An 11,328-nucleotide genomic window follows, 5' to 3' on the forward strand; every position below is an offset into this window, starting at 1 on the left:
CCCCCTCCACCAAACTTTACACTTGGCACAATGGAGTCAGGCAAGTACCGTTCTCCTGGAAACCACCAAACCCAGACTCATCCATCGGATTGCCAGACAGAGAAGCGTGATTCATCACTCCAGAGAACACGTCTGTAGACGTGTACACTGCTGTAGAGTCCAGTGGTGGCTGCTTTACACCACTGCATCCGACGCTTTACATTGCACTTGGTGATGTAAGGCTTGGATGTTGCTGCTCGGCCATGGAAACCCATTCCATGAAGCTCTCTACTCACTGTTCTTGAGCTGATCTGAAGGCCACAGGAAGTTTGGAGGGCTGTAGCTATTGACTCTGCAGAAAGTTGCAGACTTCTGTACACTGTGATTTTATGTGGCCGACCACTTCGTGGCTGAGTTGCTGTTGTTCCCAATTGCTTCCACTTTGTTATGATACCAGTTAACACTAACAGTTGACCGTGGAATATTTAGTATTAGCAGAGGAAATTTCACTAATGGACTTATTGCACAGGTGGCAACCTATCACGGTACCACGCTTGAATTCACTGAGCTCCTGAGAGCGACCCATTCTTTCACAAATGTTTGTAGAAGCAGTCTGCATGCCTAGGTGTTAGTTGGGATTTTTGGAGGGGTGTCCCAATACTTTCTGCAATATAGTGTATGTTATATATGTAGTTACTATAGTAATAACAATAAATGAATCATATTTACATGCAACTAACCCTAAATCAAACAACTCTTAATCCTAACCCTATAGTAAGTACATGTAGTTACTATATATTACTCAGTACTTAAATGCATAATTACTGTGTAACAAAGACACCTTAAAAATAAATTGTAACCAAAAAAAGTCTCACATTATGCGATGTTTTGCTTGGGCTTAATAGTTGGATAGCTCCTTATACAGAAGTTTGTGCTCATAAAAAGGACACTTTTTATGGAAACTTGCCAGATTTGTTCATAAGTATCTGTTAAAAGGTCACTGTGTATAATCATAGTATGCTATTGTAGTTTCTTACTTTATATGTCACTGAAGTTACTGAGGAATCTCCAGTAAGGAAACAACTGTAAGAATAAAGAAAAAAAAACACTACAGATTTTATTGAAATTAGACATTGGATGATGTAAGAATTGAACAGATTGATAACTGGACAGTGTCTGTGTTGATAAATGAAAGAAGGATACTGCCTAGCAACATTTGATATTTATATCTGGAGTATCTGATTGGAGAGTCATCTTAAACTTTCACCCGACAGGAACATAAAACACTGACAGCTTTCAGCTAGGATTCAGTGTGAGTGAAAATGCCACTGCTAAAACACTTGAGTTGTTTTCTCATTTTGACACTGCCTGTATTCACAAGAGCAGAAAGTGGTGAGTAAAATGAGAGGTATTAAAATAATTGAATAAAACATCAACAATAAATGCAATATTATCAGCAGTAGTAGACATAAAATAAAGCTGACTTTGGTTGGATGGACAGAAAAGAGAACTGAAGCTGCCTGATGCATTGAAGTTATCTTTTTTTTCTTTTTGCCAACTGTAATTGTTCTCTTTTTTTTTTCAGCTAGTGGATATTTCGCAAGATTCTTACGATGCATCTACAGCTCCCCTGATCTCAGTGACATGGTGTATATTGACAGCTTTTATATAAATAAATTTATGTTTATACAGTTCAACAGCACTGTGGGGAGGTTTGTGGGATTTAGTAATTGGGCAATTGGACTTGCAGAGTCTTGGAACAAAGCTAGTTTTCTGATAACAGAAAGAGCTGGTGTTGATATATACTGCAGAAATCCTATGAAAAACATTGATACACCTGACCGTAATAAAACAGGTAAGTGGTTCAAAAACTCTTCTGATTTTTATTGTAACTCATGGAATTTTGTTTTTAACATTTATGTATTTTTAAAGGAGTATAACTTACTTATCACATTGAAAACGTTTCTACAGTTTTCACCCCAAAATTGCTAGTAGATTTCACAAATAATTATAACGAAATTACAAGTAACACATTGAATTATACATGACATTTTAAAGTAGAAAGACAAAGATTTCTTGAAAAATGTGTTCCAATAATCTTTGTTTTATTTACAAAATCTTTTTTTTCTCCTTTTATTTTTTTTTAACACTTTTTCTTTTTTAAAAAATGTTTTAATGTTACAATGAATGCCTTTGGCATTTTGAAATGTAATACTTAAAATCAGGGGAACAACATCATATTTCTTAAAAATCATTGGCTTTTTCAAGTGGTACTTCTTATGTTAGTCACCACTACCCCCACCCCCACCCCCACTCGCCATACACACATACATAAGAGACACGCATTGATGCATTGAGAATTGTATATTTAGAATGTTGCTCTCCTTGATTCAGTGAAACCGAAGGTTATGCTCAGTTTAGTGAAGCAGGCCGGTGGCAAACATCCAGCTGTGTTGATGTGCAGCGCATATGAATTTTATCCTGCACACATCAAAGTGTCTTGGTTGAGAGATGGTAAACCGATGACCTCTGAAGTGACCTCAACAATGGAAATGGCTGATGGTGACTGGTATTACCAGATCCACTCTGAGCTGGATTACACCCCCAAATCTGGAGAGAAGATCTCCTGTATTGTTGAGCATGGCAGCTTCACTAAACCCATGATTTATGACTGGGGTATGATGAGATTCTCTACTGTCATATTAAAATGAATTGGAACTAAATTTATGGATGGAATAATTTGACACACCTGTGTACCCCACAGATCCATCTCTCACTGAGTCTGAAAGGACCGAAATTGCAATCGGAGCTTCTGGTCTGATGCTGGGAATCATCATAGCAGCTGCTGGATTGACTTACTACAAGAAGAAATCAATAGGTCAGTAGAGATGAGAATAATTCAGAATGATATTAATCTGTTTACATTTATCCCTGCACATGCATGTTACTTGTCAATCTTTTTTTTTTTTTTTTTTTTCGTTCACAGGGAGGATCCTAGTACCCAATTAATGGTAGATTTCTCATCACATTTTGATAACTCACTTGTCAAACTCAGTCACTGTATTAATAATAATTATATTTCAGCTCTTCATTCTGACTGCAAGTGGTCTAATAATAAAGAATTTATCCTTTATGACACAACTGTTATACACAATCCTAATTCCCACAATACTTCAGCTATTGCTTAATTTTGAAAATTATAAGTATAAAAGTATAAGATTGTAGGATTATTCCCGAACAAAGCTCACCAAATTACCACAAACTCCACATTCCAAAGATCAAAGAGTCAACTCATTCCCTTACTGAACCATTTGTGAGCCATAAAGTTGGACCTGGAAACTAAAATGGCTGATCGAAGATGGCCCCTCAACGTCTGCTTAATTACAAATGCATTTGATTGTAGTAACAGAGCAAAAGATCAAAGAGACTCTCTTTCGCTGTGTTGACTTTAAGAAAACAGATGGATCAGCAAACACCCAGGTGTAAATTCACGGTTATCAGGAAACTCGGCCCTGCGACACATCTTGAGGTGAAGATCACAGCAGGGCACCATGGGAATCACCCACAAGAAACTTTCCCTCTGCCCAGCTTTGCATTTCAAAAGACATTCCAAAGTTCAGAGACAATTTAGAAAAATACTGCCAGAGATATGAACTTATCACCAAAAGCAGTCTCTAACATATCATATGTATTAAGCGTGTCTTATTTTGTTCATGGAACGTATGTAATTCTTTCTGTGTGTTTTAAATATTGATTACTGGTAAATTTGAAGAAAATCTACCTCAATTACAGAAAGTGTGTACTGTTTGGTATGGTTGTGATGGATGAATGCTTTCCAGTATTTTGATGCAAAATTGATTTATGTAAGATGTATGACTTTTGAACCAGCAAAATTAACTTCTCAAAGTTCTGACCAAAATCCCTAAGTTTGAGAACAAAGGACTGTAAGGACAGTATGCTAATTGTATACAAGGACAGGAGAACTGGGCGTGGGACCCCGCCCAAAACAGGACCTGATTGGCTAAAACAATCGGAAAGGCGGAACCAACAAACCGTTCAAAACTCAATACCGCGCATTGTGAAAGGGCTTGCTTGCTTTTTGCTTTCTGCTTTTGCTTTCGGCTTTTGCACTTCGTCTTGGCATTCGCTGAGGCGGCGGACCGAACATCGTCCTGCCTGCAAGCCAAACCATTTCAAGACTCACTCAAACCCCTGCAAGAAACTCCATTTTCTGCAAAGCCAACTTCTTCCCCACGGACGTCGTCCTTCAGAACTCTTGACCGAGCCACGCGCTTCCTTCAACTCCGTCACGAAGGGAACACGCGCTTAAAGGAGCAGCCAACGCAAGTAACACAGGTCTCCCAATTTTGCTGAGCTGGTGCAATTTTATTAAGCAAATTAAACTATGGTTGAATTGCTAGTGTATTAATTCTCTCAGGTTACGGTCAGAGAAACTTGTTAAAAGCTAAACAACTGGGGAATCCATTCACCTCCAAACAATAACCTTACCATTTCCCTGTAACTGAATGAATGTGTGTGTGTGTGTGTGTGTGTGAGAGTATATGTTTTCCGTTAGATTAGTTTGTGTGTAGTAGATTTAGTTCAATAAAGTCTTGTTTGATTTTCCATACATACAGTGTCTTGTGCTGTGCTTACCAAATTGCTGCCTTAAACAAAGATCAAGCTACTTGCTCAATCATAATTATTAATCATAACAAAATATTATTACTGTTGGCCACAGAATAATAATTTTGTCCAGAATTGGTAAAAATACTGTAACCTCAATTTTTCGGTGGACGAATAATTGATAAACTGTTAAATATTGATTCTGAATCATTCACAGTTAATCCGGTTCTTATTCAGTGTAATTTAATTACATTTTTGATTCGATATTTGGGTTAATTCCTACAAGATCTTATTTAGTTTTTGTTATGTAAATGTGTGAAATTTTTTTACTTTTTTGTCTTTTTTATTTAAACAAACATACTGTGGCTGAGAGCATGAATAATTATATTGTAATTAAAAAAATAAAAGATTGCAAATAAAAAGCTAATTACAAAAATAAAGTAAATAATAGCAAAACTCTTAAGTGTGAGTACATTTTTGTATTTCTTTGTGCAGTGTTCATCACACATGCACAAATTTGCTCTCTGTTCCGCTGTTATTGTTTGCTACTCTAAAATCTTTGCTTGTGAGTTTAAAAGTTTTGAATTCAAGTGAAGCTGCACTTCAGTGGGTGGTATCTAAGCGCCAGAATGAAAGATCTGTTTCTATTGGCCACGCCCACTTTGAGGTCCTACTAGTCTGACTCCCTCTGACAGAGCAGGGTGCATTAGATATAACAAGGGCTTAATAATGATCTAACAATACAATTTGATCATTATTTACATTAACAATTTTATGGAACGTAACATTGCTTTATACAGTTGCTTCAACCATTTCAGCAGGGATGGGCAGTATTTATGATACATGTATTTCAAATACAAAATAGTGTTTTGTAATTTGTATTTGATTGGGTTGATGGAAATGGCTTTGTATTTTGTATCAATAATACATTGTAAAAAGTCTACATGATGACATCATAAAATTGTAGCCTCTGATTGGTGCCTACTCAGTGGTTTACTCTGACTTGAGTTAAGAACAGAAAATTGATCCATATGGAAGAAGGTGGTCAAGAAACGTGCAGGCTGTCAGCTTTCCATCAATTTTTAGCATGAATTGCAATAATTTTTAACAGTTCATGTTAAGTTTTGGTGTTTGTTTTGGTAGCCTAGGCTAAATAGTTTATCAATTTACATAATGTTCTTAAAAACTGTTATAATGAGCAGCAGCCCCCTATATTTATGATTAACAATCAAATGATTAATTAGTTATAAACTAGTTGCTATGAATACAGGTGCCATCAGTTGTCTTCTTATGAATGACTTGTTTGTCATTGAGTCAGTGTTGCTGATGCAAAGTAGGCCCTTCATTACCAAACACCAAGTAACTAAATTAGAATACAATTATGAGTCATTCACAAACATTAAACTGTTAGTTACTTTAAAACTAACCTTCATCTGGGAGATCACAGGGATATGTGAATATTTGAATCTGTTTTATATATATATATATATATATATATATATATATATATATATATATATATATATAATATCTGTTAAAGCCACAATATGTAATTTTTTGCCGCTAGGGGTCGCTCATTCAAAACAAAGGCGAAGCTCGATGACGCCTTTATTTCGCAGAATTAATCGGAGGTGTTGTCTTCACGTGTACAGCCGGTGGAAATTACCTTTATAACGATCATGTAAGATGAGCTATGCTTGACGATAGGCGCCGCCATGTTAGTTTGCGCCACACAGAGAATCAGATCTGTTGGATTTACAACCCGTGAATTTATCCACTTCTCCCGAAATACATAAAAGTAAATGAGTCGGTGAACTGGGGAAGAATAGAGTAAGCTTTAAAATTACTTTCACAATGTGTATCTGATATGAATAAAACGTGCTGTCTTATTATAATGGGAAGGGTTGTTATTTCCGCTTCTATAGACATCATTGTGTATTTTACAAACTCTAAATATATTGTTTTGTTAGTACTCATGTGTATTTAAATGTCTAAAACCTAAAATAAACATTATTTGGTTGAAAACACTGCATATATATAATATATGAAAAGCTCTGGTTTAGCACCAGCCAAAGCGCGCACGCACATTTGAATTTGGCAGTCGATCACGTGATGCGCTGAATGTTCTAATCACACCGGTGTGATCGTACGCTCCTGGGGCCAGCCAAGACTGATCACACCGGTGTGATCGTACGCATCAAAGGGTTAATGTTACTATAGTATGAAGCAGAGCAAGGCCGAGTGCTGTGAGAGCATTAACAAGGCCGCTGGAGCGATTGAGAGACGAGCACAACACACGTCTTGACGGCAGCGGAACTTTTATTGTGCCACAGTCGCTGCTTCTGCTTCTTAAGGTCATGTGCGCATAGGGTATAGCAGCGCTGTTTATCATATTAGATACATTTGTGTGTTTAAGGTGTAATAGTGCTACTCTGTGCATTCACTCGGTGACTACTATGAGACACTGCACGCTGTGCAGTGCACGCTGCAGTAAACTAGACCGATATTAGGCATGGTAAAACATGGTACTCATGATAAATCAAGAAAACAAGATTCAAACAAAAAGACTTAGAGGCGGTTTCCAGGACAAGGTTTAAATTAAGCCAGGAAAGGCCTTAACCTAGAATAGTTAATCGTGTCTTAAAAAATGGCTTTCTGAAACACAGGTTAAGTACAGATTACTAAAACCTGGACTATGGAGTCCTGAATTAAAATAAACTAGATTAATTTAAAACCAACTGTGCTAATCTGAATTAGCATGAGAGAGGTTGTCTGTAAAACATGGAATGAACCAAAAAAAGCTTAAAATTGCATGGAACTGAGAAGCAAATCCAAGAAAAACAATGGCAGCGGAAAAAGACTGCAATCCAAAAAGAAAAAAACCCACTTTACTAAACAAGAGACAGTTCTTCTAAAGCAAGCAAAATATATCAGCTGTGGACAAAAAAGAAATGCCTGGAAATCTGTTTGTATCTAAATAAATGAATTCTAATAATCCTATGATTATTAATGCTTTTGTTTTGTGCTTTAGCAACAAACTAAACGTCTAGGTTACATAAGTAACCCTCGTTCCCTGAAGGAGGGAACGGAGACGTTACATCAGAGACTGACGAAATGGGGTCTCGCCTGAGAACCCTATCACCTTGGAGTGTTTACAAAATGAGCCAATGATACGAAGAGTATCTTGGTCTGCGGAATTTGCATGCGCAAGCTTCGCCCCACTCTGTGGGAATATAAAGAGCAGCGCGAGCAACTCGCATTCAAGTCTTCGCTGAGGAGCCGAGCCAAGTGACCCGGCCGTTCAGCGGAACAACAATTGTGGTAAGGAGACGTAATGTCTCCGTTCCCTCCATCAGGGAATGAGGGTTACATACGTAACCTAGATGTTCCCTTTCAGTCGGTCACTTTGACGTTACGTCAGAGACTGACGAAATGGGGTCCCTACTAAAACGCCACAATAGCTGTCTTCCAGTGAAACGGTGTAAGTAATAGCACCTTGTCATGAGTAGCATGATAGAAGGACCATACAAACACAGAATGCACTGGGTAGCATATTCCAGCAGGAATACGCTAACAGGTTGCCTACTCGTGGAGGTCTTACAGAAGTCTACCAGCAGAGCGGTGATAAAAACTGAGGTAACCAACCCGCAGGGTGGAATTACACGTCAGAGATAGCAAGTGGCTTGCCAGGGGAAGACACATGCTCCCAAGGAGACTTAAAGTGGAATACACACATGGGATTACCCAGGGGGGAATCACAACACATGGAGGCACCTAGTCTAACGCAAGGGCTGACCAAAGGGGCATGCACACAGGCGTAGACATAGACAGTGCTGGAGGAACCCAGGGTTCTGAACATTGGAACTCGACTAAGGAATGGCGCACGCACCCAATCCGTAGAGTGGAATGGCACAGCAAGCGAATGACACAGAACCTATCCACCTACTGGCCCGAAGGGGCCAGTATACGGGAGGATAACGGCTCTACGCGGAGATTATAAAATATTGCGAAAGTGTTAGGTGTCGCCCAGCCCGCAGCTCTACAAATATCTGTTAGCGAGGTGCCATGTGCCAATGCTCAAGAGTTGAGTGAGCTCTCACTCCCAGGGGGCATGGCAGATCTTGAGCTTGGTAGGCTAAGACAATAGCATCCACTAGCCAGTGGGCTAACCTCTGCTTGGAGACAGCCTTCCCCTTCTGCTGGCCTCCATAACAGACAAAGAGCTGGTCTGAAGTCCTGAAGCACTGAGTTCTATCTATGTAAGTGCGGAGAGCACGTACTGGACAGAGCAGTGCCAGGGCTGGGTCTGCCTCCTCCAGGGGCAGCACTTGCAAGTTCACCACCTGATCCCTGAACGGGGTGGTGAGAACTTTGGGCACGTATCCAAGCCGGGGTCTCAAGATAACATGAGAGTTTTCCGGCCCGAATTCTAGGCACGCTTCGTCAACAGAAAAAGCCTGTAGGTCCCCAACCCTCTTAATAGAAGCCAAAGCCATCAGGAGCGCAGTCTTCAAAGATAGAAACTTTAGGTCAACCGAATACAAAGGTTCAAGGGGAGCACTCTGGAGAGCAGATAGAACCAGAGAGAGGTCCCAAGAGGGAACTTGTGAAGGGCGGGGAGGAAAAAGTCTAACGACCAGGTCATGCTTACCCAATGACTTACCTTCAACAAGGTCATGATGGGCTGCAATAGCGGCCACATAGACCTTAACCCTCTGGAGTCGAATCACACAGTGGTGCGTTATGCAGGATTTTTTTCACATTGCAGCAAAACAGACTTAAAATACTCCGTCATTTTTTTGTCATAGAGCCAAATTCTTTTATTTGTATGCACACAGAGTAAAAACAAAATGTTGTGCTTTTAGCAAAATAAAGAAAACTAACATGATGCATGATCTGTCCTCTACCTCTGAACAAAGTTTAATCTGATAGTTCTCAGAAAATGAACTGTAACTTCATGAATACTAATCACAAAAAATTAGACTTATGTCTAAAAAAAAGGTTTTAAATCATGCAAGTCAAATCGAAAACAAACATTCTGTGTTTATGTAATCTGTATGAAAAGAGAGTCATGTCAGACGCCCTTGATTTAGCTCATTATCCACTAATGCATCCACACCCACGGAGCGAGCGCTATTCACAGGCAAATTCTGAGGCAACACATGCATATGTAGCTGGTTCAAATATTACAATATATATATATATATATATATATATATATATAAATAAAGAATAATGTTAATGAACTTCATCAAAACTTGTTATTTTCTTATATTCTCATGTTTGTGTTCAGAGTTATAATGAGGCATAACATGCATAATTAATTCGAGTAGGAACCGTTAATGCAGAATATTTTATGGGGCACATAATGGTGACGCACACAATACCTCGTGCGATGTGTGAACAGCGCCATCTTTAGAAGCACATTTGCTATTGACGAGGTCGGTTGTGCTTTCTCTCGCTCTTCAAACAAGAGTGCTGCTTTTTTCCATGTTGTATGGATCACTGAAGGGGAGAGACGTGTATCCCAAAAAACATTAATTGTGCTCTGTGTATTTCTGCAGACCTGCTTCTTCAGAATAAACCTTCCTGAGACCTGCTCCACCTGTATTGTCATCTTTGAGAGCAACAAAACACAACCAGAGTAAAACTGCTACATAAAAATGGTGCCGTGACCTACTGGATCAACTGGATCAGCCGCAGCCGATCGCCGGAGTTGTGCAACGTGTTCGTGACGTATTGATGCTGCATCTGGAGATCGAGGAATCGATTTCACCATTGTTCTGGTAACTGTAAACCAAAAAAAAAAAAAAAAAAAAAACAGAGAGACCTTTTTCCGTGGACTGACATATTGAACTGTTGTCTTTTTCCTCATCATACTTACTGGACATTGAATGAGGCCAGTTTTCTTTTGTGTTTATTCTGTCACTGTCATATATTTACACCATGGCCGGGGCATGGAAAGACTCTGATATGACAACGCCATATCTGGGGAGGGGCAGAGGGTTGTTGGGGGTGGAAGAAACTGCCGTTGGTAAACCTAGAGTGTTAGCTTATAGTCCTCAATCACATGATACCCTACTAGATCAACCTATTGGGCCGACTGCCTCCACTCCTAGTGATGCAAATGATAACATTGCACAGCAGTTACGTGAACTTATTGGTGAATTAGGCAGTCAGATAGGTGATTCCATCGTCACCCGGCTATTAACTAGTCAAAGCCCAGTCACCCCCTCCAGTTCAGTCCCATTCAGTGCTGTTGCACCAGAACCCTCTAACGCAGGCCGAAATCTAACTAATGTCAGCCTGATAGTCAAGCCAGATGTCAAAGAGCCTCCAATGTTTAGAGGAGATGGAACAGACAAATACGCAGTTCAAGAATGGATTGAGTTGATGGAATTGTATCTCCACAAAGCGGATTGCTCTGACACAGATCAGGTAGATGAGATACTGAGCCACCTGCTAGGCAGGGCCAAGAGTATTGTCAAGGTCAGACTCAAAAGCAGCCCTAACGAAGCCATCTCCCCTGAGACCATCTACGATGTGTTGAGACGTTACTTCAGTGAAAGTCCTGTATCATGTCAACCACTTGCTGACTTTTACGCGACACGACCCAAAGTAAATGAGTGCCCTGTTGATTACTGGGTTCGATTAAATGCAGCTGCTGAATTAGCAGATAGCCATTTGCAGAAACAAGGAGAAAAGATGAAAAACATGAGTTCT

At 39.5% G+C, this 11,328-nt stretch overlaps 1 protein-coding gene across 1 annotated transcript; it reads left to right on the forward strand.

Moving 5' to 3' along the window:
• The first annotated feature begins 730 nt into the window (after positions 1-730).
• LOC125254268 (DLA class II histocompatibility antigen, DR-1 beta chain-like) lies at positions 731-4,611 on the forward strand. Its single transcript, XM_048168821.1, has 5 exons — positions 731-1,371; positions 1,565-1,834; positions 2,374-2,655; positions 2,744-2,857; positions 2,966-4,611. Exons 1-5 carry the CDS (start codon positions 1,302-1,304, stop codon positions 2,986-2,988), a joined length of 759 nt encoding a protein of 252 aa, XP_048024778.1. The 5' UTR covers positions 731-1,301; the 3' UTR covers positions 2,989-4,611.
• Positions 4,612-11,328: the final 6,717 nt, after the last annotated feature.

Source organism: Megalobrama amblycephala, linkage group LG19 (genome assembly GCF_018812025.1).
Source record: "Megalobrama amblycephala isolate DHTTF-2021 linkage group LG19, ASM1881202v1, whole genome shotgun sequence".
NCBI lineage: Eukaryota > Metazoa > Chordata > Actinopteri > Cypriniformes > Xenocyprididae > Megalobrama > Megalobrama amblycephala.